Raw genomic sequence first — 21,523 nt, forward strand, 5'->3', positions numbered from 1 at the left:
CCTCAGCCTCCCGAGTAGCTGGGACTACAGGCGCCCGCCACCTCGCCCGGCTAGTTTTTTGTATTTTTTAGTAGAGACGGGGTTTCACCGTGTTAGCCAGGATGGTCTTGATCTCCTGACCTCGTGATCCGCCCGTCTCGGCCTCCCAAAGTGCTGGGATTACAGGCTTGAGCCACCACAACCGGCCCAATTTGAGGTTTTAATACAAAGAGTAAGTTTTGTTTCTCCCCTCAAAGGATGGAGAGTGGAAGAGAACAAAATGGGCTCTCCAAGTAAGGACTTAGAATCCAAGTTCTGGAGACTGTCCACGATGCTTGGATGAATGGAAGCCTGCCCTACCCTTAACCATACCTGTGACTGCCTTCCTGTCCTCCCATCCTCTAGCTGTCCATCCTGTCTTTTTATTAAATGGAGGCAGTCAGGCATACCTTTATCTTAATTTTTGAAGATAAGGCAAAGATAAATAGCTAAGAACACATCGCCTTATGATAGACATTCAGGAATTAGATCAGTAGGTCTCTACCCATCCTAGACAGAGGAGGGAGGTGGAACATCCCAAGGCAAATCAGTTCTGCTCTGTGCCAGAAAGCTCTTTCCAACGCATCAGAACGGTTCTCTGGGCTGGCTAGGACTGCTTGGTCAAGTAATGCAACGATCTGGTTAGACTACATGTTGATTATAACACATTTCAGGTATAGGGAACCCTGCCTGGGCTGCAAAGAGCACTGGGCTGGGAATCAGGACCAGGCTTCCTGCCTCCTGGCAGGTCTTAGCTCTCCGCATCTGCAAGTCCAGTGTAGTCTTTGAGCTAACAGCATCGGATCCCTTCCGGTCCCACATTCTGCCCCAGACCAGCTGAATATGAATTCCTGGTGTTGGGGACCCAGGACTCTGCATTTTTACAAGCACACTAAGGTGTGGGACCTGCTCAGAATCTGGAGGTTCTTGTCTGGAGCCCCAGGAGCTTAAGTTGTGATTGCCCTGTTCCCTTCCTGTTCCAGCATCCTACGATTCTGAGCAGAAGCCCACTTGCTTTTCTCAGGCTGGTTTCCGCATTCTCCAGCCGCATTCCCACAGCGTTACTGGTCACTTCACAGATTCACAGACAGCTGTCAATCCAGCAGGCTTCAACAAGCAAGTGACAAGTAACTATAACCGTATTCCCACCTACTTAGAAACATAGGTCAGTGGACGCAACAACCACACTGGTATTTGAACACAACTTAGCCCCACATCAGAAAGAAAACGGATTTACTCCACCACTTGCCACGACTCTGCAGGAAAACCTTACTCTGATAAGGATTATCCATCCCCCTTCATGAACACGGAAGTGACTTCTGGGGATTATGGGCAACAATTCTCAGCTAATTTCTGGGGGCTTCTAAAAACAGGTTAGTTTGAGCACCAGATACAGTCATTCCCCAAACCTCTAGAACTGATGTGGGGAAGAACAGTAATGTTGGCCAGTGTTTCAAAACCCTATCATCACGGTTGATCCGTGCCACTGGAGAGTTCTGGTTAAAGGTGGTTAAGATGGTTAAATGTCAACGAATGAAGACCAGGACATGGTTTTCATCTTTTGTATTAACTTCAATCATTTTTTTTTTTTTTCGAGACAGGGTCTCATTCTGTTGCCCAGGCTAGAGTGCAATGGCGCGATCTTGGTCACTGCAACTTCTGTCTCTCAGGTTCAAACAATTCTCCTGCCTCAGCCTCCTGAGTAGCTGGGATGACAGGTATGTGCCACCACGCCCAGCTAATTTTTGTATTTTCAGTAGAGATGGGGTTTCGCCATGTAGGCAAGACTGGTCTCGAACTCCTGACCTCCAGCGATCCACCCACCTCAGCCTCCCAAAGTGCTGGGATTACAGGCGTGAGCCACCCCGCCCGACCATAACTTCAGTCATTTTCTTTCATGAAAATGAAATGTCACCTTCAAAGTGTCAACCAAAGGAATCTGGGTGAGTGTGAGTAGCTACAGGTAAAATAACTCTAGGTCTGAGGTTCTTGGCTGGGTCAGAACATTCTCCTCCAGGTACTAAAGAGACAAGTAGTATGGATGGCATAAATGCCCTCAGGCAGAATCTCTTTTAAGCAGTTTTGCAAAATAATTTGCTCATTATAACCCAAATTAACTCAGCAATTATTTCTCCAGAAATACAGTTTTCTAGAATAGAACTGATGTCTTTCTGTAGTTACCGGCTCACCTGCAGGCTGGTCACTCTACAGCAGCCTGGCTCAGTGTCTCTCTCAATCACTCCTTCCTCCCTTTTTAGGATAATAACATCTCCCTTCCTGGATCCCCAAGCTCAGCCTTACCCTCCTGGCCCCAGATACTGGAGTCCAAAACTGCAGACAGCAACACAGAGCAGACAGCAAAGGGCATCTCCATCACCCGTGCTTTACCAGGGACCCAGGGAACAAGCCAGGGTTCGCTTGATAAGCTATCAAATCGGGGAAGGGAAAGGGGAAGGTAAATGTGAGGTTTCAGCTTAAATCTCTGAATTCCCTTGTTCATAGTAGTAATATTAATGGCTACCGCTTCCTGAGTGTTTAACTGTGTGCTAGTCCTTGGGGTGATGCCTAAATGTATCACCTTATTTAATTCTCAAAACATTCTTCTGTCCCTCTCCCTAATCACCAGACTATATAGTCTAAGGAGTCTCAATTCCCTTACCCTCTTCCACACTGCGGAGGAGAGTTCTAAAGATCAAGTAAAAAATAAAAGGAGACTCGTGAAAGATCAGTGTGGGTCCAAATAAGGAAAGGGAGCAAAGCCTCCACGAAGGGCATTTAATGTCAGAGAGAAACTGTACACCTGGGACAGAGATGATGAGCACGCCAGGCCCACCAGCCTGACCTGTCGTCGTGTCCTGTGGTTGGTGAGGCCTCCCTCGGTGGACGAGTGACAGCAGCAGCTCAAGCTTCCCCTCCCGTGGGGGGAAGACAGCATGACGTCCACGCAGGCCGGTCACGCACCTAGGCTTCTGCAGCCCAGGCGCAAACATTCAGTTCAGGGCTTTCCTGACATGTCAGGTCAAACGGCCCCCATTCCTCTTCAGGCAGGAGCTGGTGAACGGTGGAGGGTGAAGAATTCTCACTGGAAAGGCAGGCCCAAAGTCCGGGAGGTGCAGAGCTCTTTGTGGTCACTGGGCCAGAGACGACCTTGGACTTCTCCTCATTTTAGGGAAGGAGCCGCTCCTGTAAACTGTAGATGCTGCACATACGCACGGGAATGAAAGAGTAAGACAGCACCAGGCCTCTTATGGAACCAATCTACATTCTGGGCAAGACCCTGAAGACGTCGCGGTGGAAGCTGAGTTCCCGCCACCTTCGTAGGGCCTCTGGGCCTAGGGCCAGGGTCACAGGCGGTCATCTAACCAGCAAAGACTCCAGACTTCCAGACAAGCTCGTCTCCTCCATCCAACCACAACCTCCCTCCTCCAGGCCATGGTGGACAGACAGAAAATATTTCCAAGTCCCCCTACATCCTGAGAGTCCTCGACAGAGGGAGAGAAAAAGCCCCGTTTCCCACCCACCAGGAGGAGAGAACCAGCAAAGTCCACTCCTCAAAGATCTCCAGCGTCTCTTAAATAAGCTTTTCCTTTCCATTTTCATCTTTTCATTATTTAGCATCCATCCGTTTATTAATACAAATATAAAATAGATTTATATAGATTTATATAATATAGACCTTTGTGAGGCAGAGTGCAGGGGGGCCGGGAGCAGGCCCCCCGGGCTATTTACAAATGTACTGGTCCACGATCTCGGTGCACTTCTTGCACTTGACGAAGCAGCACCAGTGGAACTTGCAGTGGCAGCGCTCCACCTGCACGCTCTTGAACTGGTTGTAGCCACGCCCGCAGCACATGAGCTCACAGCCATCCATGCCCTCCGAGGTCTTGTTGCAGAGGCGACCCTGCGTGCCCAGGGAGCCCGTGCTCTCGTTGCGCAGGCAGTAGTCAGGGCTGGGGTCCACGTAGACCAGGTCCTCTGGGGTGGGCTGGGTGAAGCGGCTGTTGACCAGCTCCAGCCGGCCCCTGCGGGTGACGCGCATGGCGGCCGCGCTGTCATACTTCTCCTTCAGCCGGTCCCCCACCTTGCGGAACTCGGCCAGCTGCAGCCAGCAGGTCTTGAGGCTGCAGGACCCCGAGACGCCGTGGCATTTGCAGGCTACGTCCGCCATCTTATACACAGCCTAGGGGAAGAGAAGGAAGGGAGTAAGGAGGATCCCGGCAGAAGAGGCCCAGAGGGAGGCTGGGCTAGTCACAGGCCTCGGACACAGGAGGGGCGGGTAGGGTAGGGGACAGACAGCTTTTCAAATGCATGCAAAGATCCTTCCAGGATGCTCGGGGGCTCAGAGGGAAAACAAAAGGGGTGCCACAGAAAATAACACCGGGAGGCAACTTGTTCCTATCAGCCAAGAGGATGGCACCGAGGCACTTTCACTTTCTACTCTATCAGTTTCTCATTCCTCAAAACCTGTTACAGTCAACGCATCCTTTTCACAACCGGAAAACAAAGATATCTCCATCTTGATCAAAGCCTCCAACAAATAAATAAGAACCAACAAAATACAGCCAGGCACTGTGGCTAGTGCCTGTAGTCCCAGCTACTGGGGAGGCCAAGGAAGGGGGATCACTTGAGCCCAGGAATTTGAGGATGCAGCAAGCTAGGATTGTGCCACTGCACTCCAGCCTGGGCAACAGGGCAAGACTCCATCTCTAGAAACAAAGCAAAACACAACAAAACAGGCCGGGCGCGGTGGCTCAAGCCTGTAATCCCAGCACTTTGGGAGGCCGAGACGGGCGGATCACAAGGTCAGGAGATCGAGACCATCCTGGCTAACACTGTGAAACCCCGTCTCTACTAAAAAATACAAAAAAAAACTAGCCGGGCGAGGTGGCGGGCGCCTGTAGTCCCAGCTACTCGGGAGGCTGAGGCAGGAGAATGGCGTAAACCCGGGAGGCGGAGCTTGCAATGAGCTGAGATGCGGCCACTGCACTCCAGCCTGGGCAACAGAGCAAGGCTCCGTCTCAAAAAAAAAAAAAAAAAAAAAAAACAACAAAACAACAAAATGTGTTGAGCTTTTGCATAATAGGAGCACAAGTCAGAAAAAAGAATCCAATTGTATCACAAGCCTATCACAGAAATCCCTGGCATAGCCCTGGTTAGCCCAAAACTCTCCCTGATCTTGTCAAATACTCTGAGAATTAAATGGCCCCTTTCTCCATGTTGCCACGTAGTCACTAGCTCCATAGAGTCATCAGGAGTCTTGCCATACGCCATCCATTTGTAAGCAAGACCACTTTCTTCTTCCCCAGCAGCCCCCAGACACCCCCGGGAGAGGCGGAGTAACACAGTGAAGCAACGTGCAAGGGAACTGCAAGTGGCTGGGCCTGCCTGCAGAGCACTTCGTCGGAAAGCAAGTCTAACCCAGAAGTCACAGAACCACCACCACCTGGAGTAGATGTGAACTTGAGTTATCCCACATCAAAATGTAAAAGCAAGAGCAGACCAGAAAGCTGCTTACAAAGTGCTTTTCAATGGCAGCATACTGATGCACCATGGCAACCAACCCTGGCAGCAGGCCCAGACGTGCAGATGGCGGGATGAAAACGCAAGCCGGCTGCAGACCATTTTCTTATGCACAGCTATTGTCACCAACTGAGTCAGGACTCATTTTTCAAGGGTTTCTCTTAGATTTCTTTTCAAGAGCCCCCAGATTGTGTCTTTATTCAGAGCTAAGCAGAGACCACTGCAGGTGCAAGAGACAGCACAGCCATCATCAGTGCATATGACTGTTGTCAAAAGTCTTCCTGAGTTTTTTCCGGTACGGAATTATTCCCACTATTTTATGGTGGAAAAGCTGAAGCTCTAGAGAGGCTCACTAACCTCCAAGGCCACCCAGAAAGGAGTCAGAACAACAAGCACTTATTCACTCCCATCTTGGGGCTTAAAGTTGGCTTAGAGCAGAGGAGGAAGGGAAGGAAGGCTCGTCCCACGGTGAAAGGCACCAGCACTTAGCCGGGCAGCTCCAGGTCCAAGACATAAAGGAACTGACACCCCATTCCCACAGACACTTCAAAGCCGGGACCTGCAATTACCCTTCCGGCCCAAATGCCCTGGGTCTGAGCCGCAGCCCGACATTCCTCTGGAAATGTCCTTGGTTTAGAGAGGGATGACAGGCGTCTGGCACTGCTGAGAGAAGGAAACATTAAGGGTTGGAAACTGTGCACCCTGCCGCTCAGCAGCTCGGAGCATGGATAAGCATCTCTTGCAGGGCAAACACTCAGAGTTGGGGAAGGAGAGTCGGAGCAAGACTCTGCAGGGCAAGGACCAGAATTTTAGGAAAACAAATCCAAGAGGAAGCACACCAGTTTAAACACCCCCTCCATCCTTTCCCGAATTCAAAGACGTTGTAGAGATAGGAATATCTGCAATTTTTTTCATATTTTACTATTGATATATATGTGGATATATATATCTATATATATATATACACACACACACAAGCTCCTTTTGTAGGCAATAGGGGGAATGCCAATTTTCAGCCCAGACTGCTAACTCAAAAAGCCAAAAGAAAAAAAAAAGCTTTAAAAAATATTTTAGTTCTACGATTTGTCCCTGGAAAAGCCCCCTCTCAGCTCCTCTTCCACTTCTATCTAATGGTGTGTTGAGCCTGGTGACAGACAGGAATGTCACAGGATTAGGCACCAGGCTTTTATCTGGAAAATGCTTACAAACCCTTCAGTGGCAGAACAACATCAGCCGCGGGTGCTGTCGCCACTGTCTAAGAAGGAGCTATTAGATGCTCTTGCGGGCCAAGAGAAACTTCTGGCAAAGGAGCTTAAGATTGACTCTGTGTCAAGACATCAGGTCCTGGATAATCTTTTCTTCTTTTTAATCTGGTTCTAAAATACTTGTCTATTTGCCATGCCAGCCATCACTCAGTCCTTGCTGGAGAACTTTGTGTGTAGGTGTGAGGAGGCAGGCAGTGAATACCTCTGGCCTCAGATGATGACTGATGGCCAGGCGTGTTCCTTGGAGAGGATAAAAAATAGAGAGGGCCAGGAATTCCCACCCTGAAGCAGGTAGAGGCAAAGGGAGAGATAAGGAGTTAAGGAAGAGGAGAGGTGTGGCGCCTGAAGGAAGGGACTAAGCGGGGAGACAGGGAAGGTGTGCAAGCCAGGAACAAGCCCGATGGGAGAGAAGGCTGCCAGATAAGAGCCCAGACAAGTCAACAAACAATTAAGGGCAATAAAATGAGACGGACCCAGCAGCAGGGGAAAGGGGAAGAGTGGGTGTCACCTGCATGGTCACAGGCACGTGCGGACACCATAGCACAGCTCAGCAGAGCCAAAAGCAGCCTCTGTGAATCTGACCTCTCCCGAGGAGGCAACACGGAACTCCTCCTCTGTGCGTATCCATTTGCCCCAGGCACATACAGCACATGCACGGTTGAAGCAAAGGGGTAGAGAGGGCAATCCCTGCCCACAGGAACCTACCGCCAACCTTCCAAGGCAGAGGTAGAGTAAGGAATACTTGAGAAGAGCAAGAACGCCCGACTGAAGATCAGGCGGGAGAAAAACTACTAACAATGGGGACTGGGGAGGGCAGTGTTTCAACTAGGATCTCAAAAACTGGATCGACTCTGGGCATTCAAGAGATAAAGTGTGGATCTTAACCCCTTCACTGACGTCTCTACTCCTCGGGCTCAGACACCCGAAGACGTGGGCAAATGGACTGGGAGACAGACAGGATGCCTGAGAGACCGGGAGGCTGCACACACGCCCTGAGCAGAAGTCACCTGAGATGCCTCCAGTCTCTCTGCCCTGGGTTAGCCTATAGTAATCACAGATTAGCAATTACCAGAACTCCTAACATCACCACTGACTGACACCACCTTACACACACCCTTTTCTGGGAAACAAAAGTAGCCTTTGGATAGGGGAGGTGTAAGGAAGACCCTGAGCAAATAACCCACTCTGGTCTCTACCTGATATCCCAGGGCTGGTGATGCTATGCACACAGGTGCACCACATTCCATCCAGCCAATACCACAAAATCCCCATTCAGACAAAAGACACTTCCTATTCCATTTCTTGGATATGTGCTCCAATAGATGAGTTCACTTTTTTTTTTTTTTTTTTTTTTTTTTTGAGACAGAGTCTTGCTCTGTTGCCTGGGCTGGAGTGCAGTGGTGCAATCTTGGCTCACTGCAACCTCTGGCTCAAGCAATTCTCCTGCCTCGGCCTCCCAAGTAACTGGGATTACAGGCGTGTGCCAGCACGTCTGGCTAATTTTTTGTATTTTTACTACAGATGGGGTTTCACCATGTTGGCCAGCCTGGTCTTGAACTCCTGACCTCAGGTGATCCACCCGCCTCGGCCTCCCAAAGTGTTGGGATTACAGGCGTGAGCCACCGTGCCCAGCCTCTCATGAGTTCACATTTTTAGATTTTGCTATGTAAAGAAATTTTGAGGCATATATTCATACCCTGTTACTGAATCACCAGGGTGCCACCGTTAAACTTCTAAGAAATTGCCATTTTCATTTTTTTTTTTTTTTTTGAGATGGAGTCTTGCTCTGTTGCCCAGGCTGGAGTGCAGTGGCATGATCTCGGCTCACTGCAGCCTCCGCCTCCCAGGTTCACGCAATTCTCCTGCCTCAGCCTCCCAAGTATCTGGTGCCCAGCTAATTTTTTGTATTTTTAGTAGAGACAGGGTTTCACCATGTTGGTCAGGCTGGTCTCGAACTCCTGGCCTCAGGTGATCCACCTGCCTTGGCCTCCCAAAGCGCTGGGATTACAGGCGTGAGCCACTGTGCCCGGCCACCATTCTCATTTTTGAGTGAGTTCATCTTTGTTACAATACGTCACCTGGGAACCAGAGCCAGCTGACTTGACGTAGACCCAAGTGGGGACAACACTCCAGGAAAGAAGTCCGTGCTGTTTCCTGAGAGCTCTTTTTCCAGGAGAAACAGCCTCTCACCACCCAGTGCTCAGACCTCAGATCTTTCTCAGGGGAAACCTGGGTGCCCACCCATGTCGCCCTCGGTCCCTGTCAACATTGACTATGCAGAAGCAGCAAAAGGCAGAGCTTCCTGCGGGGCAGGCCCTCCAGTCTCGCAGGGCAGAGGCAGCCATGATGGGGGACAGCAAAGAAAAGTGGAGGCCGGATACATGCTCAGAGGAGGGGTTTTCAGGAACAAGGTTCACGCCTTCCAGCACGCCACCTAGGGGCCCGAGGCTGCTGCCCAGGTGTGCTCTGCACGTACAATGAACCAAGCTCCCCTCAAACCTGCGTTGTTGTTTCTACTGAAACAGGCTTAAAAGGCGGTCACATCTTACATGAGACTGGGGAGGCTGTTTCCCTGAACCTTCAACAGATGGCTGTCTTCTCACACTTCCACTTAGGTTTAAAAACTCCTAGCACAGAAGTGTATTTGTCATTAGTACCTCATCATGTTTTTTGACTGGGTTTCTGGATACGTATGATAGCAGTTTTTAAAAGTCGACTCTGGTTTTACTGGAGCCTTTAACAGAGCATGAACCCTAGATGAGGTCTAATGGCCTAAATACCCAATCGCATGATCTGTTCAAGTTGCAAAGCAGGGGTGGCCAAGAGCTCTGCTGGAATTCTGATCCAAACATTGCACCTAAGTCCTCTAGGAACTGTGAAATAATAAAGTTAGTGAAAAAAACAAAACAAAAAACAAAACAAAAAACAAAAGCATACGTGCCCATTGGGAAGTGAGGCATTTTGAAAAGGATTTGTTCAATAGTGTGGACATCTAAACTTGCAATTGTAGGTAAGAATCTTCACCGTCAGACGAACTCGTTTCCTTGATGGCCAGGCCACAGCTGGTGGCACAGCCCGGGGACAGCCCCGTAGGTCTGCAGTGCTGGGGAGGCCAGGGAGGCCCAGCTTACCCTGCGACCCGCCTCGTTGTTCTGCAGGTTCATGAGCACCCGGCCCTGTTCCTCTGATCCTTTGGCAAAGTTCTTCTCTCGCTCCCGGGCATCCACAAACTCCTTGGCGAAGCGGTAGCCGTACTCCACATTGTCCCCACAGCCACCCCACAGCCAGTCCCGGGGCAGGTCCTTGGGCCGCGCGGTCCGGCTGCAGCCGCAGGTGGAGAGCTCGCCCTCCCGACAGGCCCGGCTGATGGCGTTGACCACGCCTGCGGCGCTCACTGCATAGGTGAAGGCGGTCTCACGGCTACCTGCAAAATGAGGCAGGGACAGTAAGGGGGTACATTGTCCTCTCCCAGAGATTGTCCTTCTCCCCATCTCCCCCGACTGACGCGCCCACCGCAGCCTCTGCTGACACTCCTGGGGCAGGGGGCTCAGGAGGAGCGCTTTTCACTTCCTGTAGCTCTAATGCTAGAAAACGTCTCTTTATAATGGGCTGAAATCGGCTCAGTTTTATTTCCGCCTCTGGGCCCTAGCTCAGCCCTAGGAAACCACCCAGAATAAAACAAGTCCCTGGCCGGGCGCAGTGGCTCACGCCTGTAATCCCAGCACTTTGGGAGGCTGAGGCGGGTGGATCATGAGGTCAGGAGTTCAAGACCATCCTGGCCATGATGGTAAAACCCCATTTCTACTAAAAATACAAAAAATTAGCTGGGCGTGGTGGCGGGTGCTTGCAATCCCAGCTACTTGGGAGGCTGAGGCAGAGAATTGCTTGAACACGGGACGCAGAGGTTGCAGTGAGCCAAGACGGCACCACTGCACTCCAGCCTGGGCCACAGAGTGAGACTGTCTCAAAAACACAAACAAAACAAAAGTCCCTCCGACCCTGGCCTGCACTAATACCCACTGCAAAGAGCCTGTGTGTGACCTGTAGGTTCCTAGGAGGGAGACCTCAGCAGAGGGGAGAATAGGCATTCAGAAACACACAGAACATGGGAGTCGGACGGAATGAGGCTAAGGAAGAAATCATGGGATCAAGAGTAGGACACTGTAGCCTAACAGAAATGTCTCCCTCTCCCTCACAGATGCCATTTCTCACCACTCTATGAGCTGCACATCTGTCTGTCTGTACTGCTGCCATTATCTAGCTAGACAGTGGCAGAGGCCAGGAGTCAAAAATGAATTAGAATTACAGTGTCTAGAAAGATCCACGCTGTCTTCCTCTCTCTTCCACAGGATCCACACTGCCTGCTAACTCAGGAGCACTGGGAACCACATTTATAGCACCTACAATTCCAGACACTCATCACGGTCCCTCTCAATACCCAGATCATTTTCCAGCAGAAAATCCCAACTATGTTCCCCTTTACTGCTGTGGTGAACCACCTAAAAATTCATATAATGTATGCTCTATTTCAGTAAAATGTCTGTTTCAGAATACTCAGCTATCAGGGACATGCAAGCCCAAATCACATCCACTAGGATGGCTATCATCAAAAAGACGGCCAATAACAAGTTGGTGAGAATATGCAAAAAACAGAAACCTCCCTTACTGTGGGTGGGAAAGGTAAGCGGTGCAGCTGCTTTGGAAAACAATCTGGCAGTCTAAGGCTAACAGTCACAAGGTTAAACATAGAGTTCCCATAGGACACAGCAATTCCACTCCTAAGAACACAGGCAAAGCTCCTTGTTTTACTGTGCTCAGCTTTCCTCTGCTGTGCCGGTGTTGCGTTTTTTGTTTCTTTCTTTGTTTTTGGTTTTTTTTTGAGACGGAGTCTCACTCTGTCGCCCAGGCCAGAGTGCAGTGGCACAATCTTGGCTCACTGCAAGCGCCGCCTCCTGGGTTCACGCCATTCTCCTGCCTCAGCCACCGGAGTATCTGGGACTTCAGGCGCACGCCGGCGCGCCTGGCTAATTTTTTGTATTTTTAGTAGAGACAAGGTTTCACTGTGTTAGCCAGGATGGTCTCGATCTCCTGACCTCATGATCCGCCCGCCTCGGCCTCCCAAAGTGCTGGGATTACAGGCGTGAGCCACTACGCCTGGCTGGTGTTACGTTTTTTACAAATTGCAGGTTTGTGGCAATCCTGCTACAAATTTATCAGTGCTACTTTTCCAATAGCATGTACTTACTTTGTGTTTCTGTCAGCATTTTTTAGCAATAAAATATTTTTAATTATACCCAAGAGAAATGAAAACATGTGTCCACACAGAAACTGGCATAGGAATGCTGCTTGCGGCATTCTTCGTAACAGGCAAAAAATGGAAACAACCAAACTATCAGTGGGTAAATGGGTTATCAAAATATGGTATTATCCATGCAATGGAATATTACTCAGCCATAAAAAGTGACTGGGCGTGGTGACTCACACCTGTAATCCCAGCAATTTGGGAGGCCGAGACAGGAGGATCACTCGAAGCCAGGAGTTTCAGAACAGCTTGGCAACATAGCAGTACCTCATCTCTACAAAAACATTAAAAAAGAAAAAATTAAGCTGGGCGTGGTGGCTCATGCCTGTAATCCTAGCACTCTGGGAGGTCAAGGAGCATGGATCACCTGAAGTCAGGAGTGAGCCTGGCCAACATGGTAAAACCCTGTCTCTACTAAAAATACAAAAAATAGCCAGGCGTGGTGGCAGGTACCTATAATCCCAGCTACTCGGAGACTGAGACAGAAGAATCATTTGACCCCAGGAGGCAGAGGTTGCAGTGAGCCAAGATCATACCATTGCATTCCAGCCTGGGCAACAAGAGTGAAACTCCATCTCAAAAAAAAAAAAAAAAAATTAGCTGGACATGATAGCACGTGCCTGTAGTCCTAGCTTCTCAGGAGGCTGAGGTGGAAGAATTGCTTAAGCCCAGGAGCTGGAGGCTGCAATGAGCTATGATTACACCACTGCACTCTAGCCTGGGCAACAGAGTGAGACCCTGTCTCAAAAAAAAAAAAAAAAAAAACAGAAATATATATAGACTACAACACAGATGAACCTTTAAATCATGGTGCTAAGTAAAAGGAGCGGTCATAAAAGGCCATGTATTATATAATCCCATTTATAAGAAATGCCCAGAATAGGCAAATCCGTGGAGAAAGAATAGTGGTTGCCTAGGGTTGAGGGTTGGAATACGGAGAGTGACAGCTAACGAGTATGCAGTTTCTCTATGGAGTGGTGAAAATGTTATGGAATTAGATAGTGGTGATGGTTGCTTAACCTTGTGAATATGCTAAAAGCCACTGAATTGTACACTTTAAAATGGTGAATTGCATGGTATGTAAGTTATATATCTCAATAAAGTGGTTTATAAGAAATAACAAATGGGCTGGGCGCGGTGGCTCACGCCTGTAATCCCAGCACTTTGGGAGGCCGAGATGGGCGGATCACGAGGTCAGGAGATCGAGACCATCCTGGCTAACATGGTGAAACCCCATCTCCACTAAAAAATACAAAAAACTAGCCAGGCGAGGTGGTGGGTGCCTGTAGTCCCAGCTACTCGGGAGGCTGAGGCAGGAGAATGGCGTGAACCCGGGAGGCGGAGCTTGCAGTGAGCTGAGATCCTGCTACTGCACTCCAGCCTGGGCAGCAGAGCGAGACTCCGTCTCAAAAAAAAAAAAAGAAATAACAAATGATACTTATAGGGACTAAGATATGGAGAGAAGGGAGTGATTCTTGGCAGGAAACAGATTCAATCCTGATCTCAGAGATTAAACCAGGGAGAATCCCACAGTCTTGTCTTAGAAGGTAGAAAGGGAAGCAGTCCGAAATCAATCAATAGGTCTAGAGAAATCTCCCCCTTGGCCCTACTTCTTGATTATCTGGGCGTGACACAGTGAAGTTTACAAACAGACCATGCTGAGTGAGTCCGTTTTTCTCTATGAACCCGTGGCTGGCTTCTGGTCAGTTGTGAAATAACAATAGTCCAAGAAAAACCGAAATGATGGCAGGAAGTTCCACTCATGATTTGGCCAATAGGACCTGGTCTACGGGGCTCAGAATGAGATAAGGAGCACTGGGGACGGTAAGATGGCCACAGAGGCTCTCAGGGAGGAGGGTCTGGGCCCCACTTTGAGGAATTCATCTCCTTAAAATGCAGCCTCAACCCCCTGATGTGGCATCCTGGAACGGAAGGAGCCTCCCCAGCTTCAGCCCCGAGCTATCCTCCATATCCACCGGGAGCTTTCCCTCTACAGAGTTCCTCAGAGAAGTGGGCTGGGTTTTCAAGGCAATCCATTCCATCTTTTTTTAAATGACTCTAATCACCAGAATGCTCCTTCTTGTATTAAGCTGAAATATGCCTCCTTATGATTTCTGCCTGCTGCAGTTGCACTGTGCTATAATCCCTTTCCCATTTGACAGCTCTTCCGTGTTTGAAAACAACTATTAAGCCTTTTACGTTTTCACTTTTCCAAGCTACATATGTCTGATTTATTTCTATCATTCTTTAGCAAACACACTTTTCAGAGTTGAATCAGCCCTCTCAGAACTGCCTTCTAAAATCACGTACCTGCAGCTGAACTAACACACCAGAGACTTTGGGAGGCCGAGACGGGCAGATCACGAGGTCAGGAGATCGAGACCATCCTGGCTAACATGGTGAAACCCCGTCTCTACTAAAAAATACAAAAAAAAAACTAGCCGGGCGAGGTGGCGGGCGCCTGTAGTCCCAGCTACTCGGGAGGCTGAGGCAGGAGAATGGCGTAAAACCTGGGAGGCGGAGCTTGCAGTGAGCTGAGATCCGGCCACTGCACTCCAGCCCGGGCGACAGAGCGAGACTCCGTCTCAAAAAAAAAAAAACAAAAAACAAAAAAACCAGAGATTTTGTACGCAGACGATTCTAACCTATCATGACTGTTTGGGGTCCAGATTTACCCTCCGGTGCGCTGCCTGCCTCTTTCAGTCGGGGCCTCATCAGAAGCTGAGTGTGGGTAGCTCTGCCTTCACGGGGCAGCCTTTGGGCCCTTGGGTAAGCCTACTGAGTGCCATCTACTGTTGCTACCTTCAGCAAGAAAGAGATAATTCGGGGTTTCAGAATGGACATGCAATGTTGGCGTTTATCTATATATGCAACAGTTCAGAGCTGAATCTCTAACCATGTCAAGAATAAACGGCTAAAAAAAAAAGCAGCCATGCAGCTACTAGAGGGACGCGTATCTTTCCCCTACAGGACAGAGCAGAACAATTTCATGCCCTCTGTGTTCCATAGCAGCCCAAGGTGCCTCCAAGCTCCCTAGGCAGAGGCTGGGCAATGGGCAGAGGCTCCTCCAAGCTGCTCTGCCGCCCTCTGGTGACCGACTTTCGCAGCGGCTTCAAAGGAGAAAGGAAGCCTTTGTCATTCTCAAGATAGGGCGAGGGAAGACTCACCAGGAGCTACTCTGGGCTCAGGGGGAGGAAGGGAGGACAGCCTCCTAGGTAGCATGAGCCTTCAGTGATGCTATAAAAAGGAAGGGGGGGCCGGGCGCGGTGGCTCAAGCCTGTAATCCCAGCACTTTGGGAGGCCGAGACGGGCGGATCACGAGGTCAGGAGATCAAGACCATCCTGGCTAACATGGTGAAACCCCGTCTCTACTAAAATACAAAAAACTAGCCGGGCGACCTGGTGGGCGCCTGTAGTCCCAGCTACTCGGGAGGCTGAGGCAGGAGAATGGCGTGAACCCGGGAGGCGGAGCTTGCAGTGAGCTGAGATCCGGCCACTGCACTCCAGCCCCGGCGACAGAGCAAGACTCCGCCTCAAAAAAAAAAAAAAAAAAAAAGGAAGGGGGAACATCAGGCAAACAGAAGGGGTCCATTTGGTAACAGAATAGGGCACAGAGATGGGCTCTCTTCGACAGGGTTTGCTTTCGGTAGGCACCTGGTGCACATCTGAACCCAGCGGAGTGTCTTTTCTCGCCAACCCCTTTCTTTCCTAAAGTACAGCCTCACTTTGGGGCCTTTAGGCACATGAAATACACATGAAAAGGATCCAGCCAACATCAGGCCTACATTAGGTCCCCAAGAGACATTAACTCCGCTGAAGAGATGAGAGGAGACTCTCTCTGCACCTGGGCCGTCCTAGTCTCCTTGCCCACAACACAGGGCAGGGAGTGCTGCCAAGATTTTCGCCAGAAAGAAGAGACAAATGCCAAGTGGGTTTGAGATGAATCAATAAACTGTGAGTAAATCCCACTAAACCCCCAAGTCCACTCTGTTGGGAAAGCCGCCCCCTAAGACTGTCCCAGGAACACTAGGACCTTCCTTTTATGCACCTGAGTTGATACCGAAGGAAGCAAGAGAGGAGCAAGTTTCAACATGTACTTTCCCCATCTTTAATTCCCTCTCTCTCTTAAAAAAATGTTTTTTAATAGAGACAGAGGTCTCACTATGTTGCTGGTCTTGAACTCCTGGCCTCAAGGAATCCTCCTGCCTCAGCCTCCCAAGGTGCTGGATTACAGGCGTGAGCCACTGCATTGGGCCTTACTTCTCCATATGGGACAGAGAGGGTAGGGAAAGAGGTCTGGAAAAAGTGGGAGGGGGAAGGAGCCTTCCGAGTATCCTCCCTAAGAGAGGAGCACGAAGAAATCTCTACTTCCCCAACTCCCCTTGCCAGGCTGAAATCCCTGTCTCAGGAAACTCCAGCCTCAGGTAACCTTCTGAAGGGAGGTGTTCTGGGAGAATGTCAGGCAGAAGGAATACAGCATTCTAACACTTCGCTTTTATGGCCCTGGGGATAAGACCCAGTAGAATAGGGCCGGATTTCTCAATTTCTTGCCAGAGAGGGGAGGATTGCATTTCAAAAGGCCCGAAAACAATTAGACCTCAGATCACACCTCCATCTAAGCCATAGGGTAGCCCAAGAATCCTTGGCCAGCAGTGGGAGAGGGGAAGGGACAGGAATCCAGGAAGACTTGGCCCTCTCCCTCTCATCTTTTCTTTCGTCGGACCCCTTCCCCCAGGTTCACACATCCCTTTCAAATGAAAAAGCTGGGACTGGACGGGGCTGGGTTAGCGACAGCTATCACCAGTTTGGCCCAACATGTCTCTCTCTGTTTCCAAGGTTCAAGTGGAAAAGACAAAAATCCAACAGACGTGCAGGGCTGCAATTTCTGGTTCTCTACCCAAGGCTCTTTTTTGTGCTGAGAGACAAAGGCGGTGGCAATGGGCGGCTCTCCTAATCCACTCTCAGTCAACTCAGATGTTCTGCCCCCTCTCAATGAGTCCCAAGCAGCCTGCCCCAGGCGAGGCTGGAAGGCAGAGAGCTAGAGGAACATGAAGCATGTGGTTTCTGCAGCCTCCCAGAGCCCACTTCCTCATGTGCCTCTCTTGGTGCTTGGTACACACCGCTGCCAAGCCTAGAGAGAACCCAGTTAGGCTCCATTTGGGCTCTCCCTGTGCCAGTCCTGAGAGCACTTCATTGTTCACAAACAAGATGAGTGCAGTTCCTTAGCCGAGCCCTCTTGTAATGGCCTCTTACCTATCTGCATGACTCTCCCAAAGACAGACACGTTGTCCACCGTGCTGCAGTTCCACCGCCGCTGCCGGAACTGGTGCTGGCACTCCTTGATGCCTGTCTTGGCTCCCTCCCCTATGTAGGCCATGTGCTCCTGGTACAGTTGGCACAGCTTCCTCTGGCCAGGGGAGAGCCCAGGAAGCTGACTGCACACGGGCTGGGCACCGATGATAAACATCTCGGGTCTCTGCACCGGGTTCAGAGCTAATGACCTATGACAGCAATCCAGAAAGGGGAAAGAAAGGCCCAGGAGTGAGCATGCGCCTGTGTGCAGCATGAAGTCATTCATTCAACACATTTAGGGAATGCTTCCCTATGTACAAGGCCCTGGAAAGAAAAATTAGTAAATCAGAGTTCTGGCCTTCAAAGGACAAACTGAAGGAAGCTGAGGCATGAACACAAAGGACACGCGAGAGGCCAAATGCCCCAGACAGACTCGAGTGTCTGGATCTGCTGTGATCAGAGAGGAAAATAGCTCTTATGGCTGAAGAGAAGCCTTTATAGGGAAATGGCCAGAATTTGAACTGGATCTTAAGAATGGGGGTGCAGGCAGATAAGAAGACAAGGGGTGGGGAGCAGCTCTTCATTTTAGGTAGAGGGCAAAAAAGAGCCAAACCTCAACGGGAGAGCGCAGGCCTCATTCAAGGAGTAGGAGTGCCTAGTTCAGTGCAGCCCAAGTGCATGGTAAGCCATGAAAGCAATCAATTCCTTTGCATGGGACTCCCCTTGTGCCTTTAACATCCAATCACTTTACATACATCACGATCTATTCTACATGTTTTCACTGCCATGTCTCACTTTGAGCCTCCTCTCATCCACTCTTCACCAGTTCAGAGGCTCTCCCTTTTGCTCATCATCTACCACCCATATAGAGTGTTAGATGAGAAGGCTGCAGATTTGCCATCTGGGTAAAAATGCTAGTGGCAGAGACCATGCAAAATAGGTGGTGATCGCCTGCCATTTCCATGTCAACTTGGCAATGACAATAGCCTTAAAACACAAGAAGAAAGCCAGCCACCCATGGTGCTGTGAACCCCTCATCTGGCCTTCAGACTTAGAAAAGAGGAATTCTATCTCCTACCAGCAAAACACACAAAACAAAGGAACAAAAAACTACGAAGTATTGATATTCTTGTTGGCCCAAGAGCAATTTCTAACAATTCGTGGGTACGAGGGAAGGTCCAAGAAAAAGGCAATGCGGACAGGATTAGAGAAAAAAAATCAGATGAACGGATCCTTTATCCTCAGGGAACCCTTACAAAGGTAAGGGCTGAGAGAGGCACAGAGCGTTCTTAGCTTTCCTGGGATAAAAGAGGCCCTTAGTATTCCTAGGAATCAAGGTACCATGGACACAGGGTGCCCTTCCTCCTCATCTCAGCCACTGAAGGGGGCCTCCGGCTGTGCAGGCGGGACCTCAGCCCCTCTCACTCACCACCAGGAGTTGGCGTCTGTCAGAAGCTGAGCCCAGCTGGACAGCAGGGCAGCCGTGAACAGCAGCAGCAGGCTGGGCATGGTCGGCCTCAGTCCTCCCCAGTGCCCTGGGACTGACAGCTTCCAGAGTAGGGCTCCCTGGAGAAAACAGAAATGGAGACTCAGTGGAAACTCAGCGGATAGGGGCACACCAGGAGCCGGGGTGAGGTGGAGAAAAGTGCATGGATGCTTACATGCTGCTTGCTCCCCACAAAGAAGCTCGGCCTCTTTCCAGTCTCCACCTCCCACCGCTCATCTTCCCACCCTAGGACTTCTGTCTCTTACCCCAAACTCTGGGAGCCCTGCGCAGGGCTTACTTTCCAAAGAAATAATGATCTGAGAAACCAGAAACAGAAATGAAAACAAGTAATTTCAAGAGTGGAGCTTGCTGCGTTCCTCCGTTCGGCATCCGGGAGGCCACTTAGACTGTTGCAAAACACACCTGTCCTTGCTGCAGAATGTCCAAAGAAATGGGGACCATCCTATCCACTCCCCTGCGTCACTACCTCTCATTTCAGCCCAGAGACTTACAATTCTCTCTGACCCTCAGGCTCTCCTTTGTGGAATTAAAAAAATTTGGTGAATTGGATTTACCTGCACCCAAGGAGGAGTTTCCCCTCTCCATCTGTGCCCTGCTCACCTGCAGCAGATTTTCTGAGTCCCAACCCTTGTGTACAGATCAAGCACTTTTCACTTTCTCAAGGCACCTTCTCTGAGAAATGTAAAAGCCACACCGCGAACCGCCCGCCCGGAAAGCTTTGGTGGCTGAGGTGGTGCCTCCCTAGGCGGCCCCTGCCCCTCCTGGCACCGTGGCCCCCGAGGGCGGCACTGAGCACCTTGCCCAGCAGCTGCGCCGAGGACACTGCCAACGCCAGGCGGCAGCGCTGGCATCAAATGCCTGAGCTGAGGACGCATCTTCCAGATGCCACAGCCCTTCCCCGGTAGCTCCCGAGCCTCCCACCTCTCGGCCTCCTGCCTGCTGTAACTCACGCCTGTTCCTCTATCCATCCCCGAGAACCCCTGCCCCAGCCCCTCAGACCCGCGGCAGATCCGGGCTGCTGGACCCTAGCGCGAGCCGACGCCTAAGACACACGCCCCCTGCAGCTCCCCCGCGGTCCTCTGGGGCCTCCGTCTGGGCGGGACCCGCGCCTCCAGCGGCCTCCCCGGGCCCCTGCGGCCCCGGACCTGACGAGCGCAGCCCCGCGCGCCCCGGCTCACCGCGCCACTCTTGCGCGTCGACGTCCCCAGGCTCTCCGGGAGGGGGCGGCAGGTGCTTCGGGCCATCGGCCCAGGAAGTATTTTTGTCCTGGGGCCACCAGGAGACGAAGGTGGCCCAAGCGGGATCCAGGAGAGCTGGGACACAGCCTTTCCCCCACCCCCTTTTGATTTTCCTTCTAGAAGTCTCAGCTGGAGCGGGGGAACCAACAGGCAGGTGTGTGGGGCCGGCAAGGGGCAGATCAAAGAAGGAACTTGCTCCTTCCCCTTTGTCATGCAGAGCCAGCTCGGAAATGAGCCGGCCTCCAGCCCGCGACTAACAGCCCCCACACCCGACTCTCCTCAGACCTCCCCTCCTCTGAAGGATGCCCCTCCCCCTCTCCTCTCCCCCCATAAATCCTCCTTGTCCCCCAGGGCAGAAGGTCTGTGAATGCACCGACTGGAACCAAGAGAGATGGAGCAGAGATAGGGCTGGCACCAGGAGCTAATGGTTTTATAGAGGGGAGGGGACCAGGTCCCGAGTAGGGAGGACAAGAGAAAAGCTTCAAAGCGTTTGCTAGTCCAAATATCCTTAACTCCACCTACCAGTCCTTCCCGGGATTGCAGAGCTAGGGCTGCCCATGCCCTCCTGCTTCTCCGGTCCCGAAGCCTCCTGCCCAGCCCATGCCCAGCTCACCACCCTGCCGCCTGCAACACCTACTCTCCCTGCGGACTTTGATCCTCACACATTTCCACCACTAGATAGCGGAGTTCTTCCTCCCCACCTGTGACACTTGTCCCTCACACCAGTGCCTCTCACCTGTCACCCTTCCATCAGGCTCCAGTGAAATCTCTCTGGTCCTGCAGTTCCTAGGTTCAACCCAGGCTACATTGGGGGCCACCGTTTCTGAGCCAAAGACAGGCCTGGGTGCCCGCTAATGGTCACTGTGGCTTTGACTGCCCCCAGGACAGGCTGACACAGCGACTAGGGCCAGACTTCCCAGGAGCCGCTAATCCCGCCCTCAGTGCCTTATAAACATATATGGAGACAAGAATCACTCCCGCAGCTGTTTCCACTCCACCCCCCGCCCCCCGCCCCGCCCCAGACTTTCCACCAGACTCTCGGCCTATTAAAATGCTTTTTTTAAAAAAAAAAATTGCCCCCCCCCCATGGCTCTAACATGTGCAGTGGCTTCTTTCTCCGACTTCCAGATGTATGGTACCTGAAACTGAACTCCCCCATACACACATGTGCACGCGCGCGCGCACACACACACACACCCCAACCCCCTCAGGACGCTCTCTGGCCTGGCAGACAGATGCGAGCCAATTCTTGAGTGGCCATAGAACTGAAGCCAGGCAGCTGTTCGCCCTCTCTTACGTTCTCGTGCTGGGGTAGGCTGGGGTGGGAGGAGAAAGGACCCCTTAGAAAGGTAAATGCTGGCGACTGGTTTCATCAGCATGG

The 21,523-nt window shown here is 51.0% G+C and overlaps 1 protein-coding gene across 5 annotated transcripts; it reads right to left on the reverse strand.

Annotated features, from left to right (window-relative positions):
• Positions 1 to 2,778: 2,778 nt before the first annotated feature.
• Positions 2,779 to 21,056, reverse strand: WNT5B (Wnt family member 5B). Of its 5 annotated transcripts, none has more exons than XM_017863270.1 (5): positions 20,879 to 21,056; positions 18,827 to 18,963; positions 17,359 to 17,606; positions 9,935 to 10,227; positions 2,779 to 4,198 (listed from the first exon to the last, which is right to left on the reverse strand). In XM_017863270.1, exons 2-5 carry the CDS (start codon positions 18,904 to 18,906, stop codon positions 3,740 to 3,742), a joined length of 1,080 nt encoding a protein of 359 aa, XP_017718759.1. In that variant the 5' UTR covers positions 18,907 to 18,963; positions 20,879 to 21,056; the 3' UTR covers positions 2,779 to 3,739. The 5 variants fall into 5 exon arrangements, with proteins under 5 accessions (XP_017718759.1, XP_017718767.1, XP_017718754.1 ...); XM_017863278.1 differs by lacking the exon at positions 20,879 to 21,056 and adding an exon at positions 20,665 to 20,829; XM_017863265.1 differs by lacking the exon at positions 20,879 to 21,056 and adding an exon at positions 20,083 to 20,296.
• Between the last annotated feature and the right edge of the window lie 467 nt (positions 21,057 to 21,523).

Source organism: Rhinopithecus bieti, unplaced genomic scaffold, assembly GCF_001698545.2.
Source record: "Rhinopithecus bieti isolate Rb0 unplaced genomic scaffold, ASM169854v2 scaffold_2654, whole genome shotgun sequence".
NCBI lineage: Eukaryota > Metazoa > Chordata > Mammalia > Primates > Cercopithecidae > Rhinopithecus > Rhinopithecus bieti.

Coding starts and splice junctions, on each gene's coding strand:
- WNT5B (XM_017863265.1), bottom strand. CDS start 20,148: ATGGCCCGAAGCACCTGCCGCCCCCTCCCGGAGAGCCTGGGGACGTCG. Junction 18,964..20,082: donor CGACGCGCAAGAGTGGCGCG/GTGAGCCGGGGC, acceptor TGTTTTCTCCAG/GGAGCCCTACTCTGGAAGCT. Junction 4,199..9,934: donor ACAACGAGGCGGGTCGCAGG/GTAAGCTGGGCC, acceptor CTCTTCCCCTAG/GCTGTGTATAAGATGGCGGA.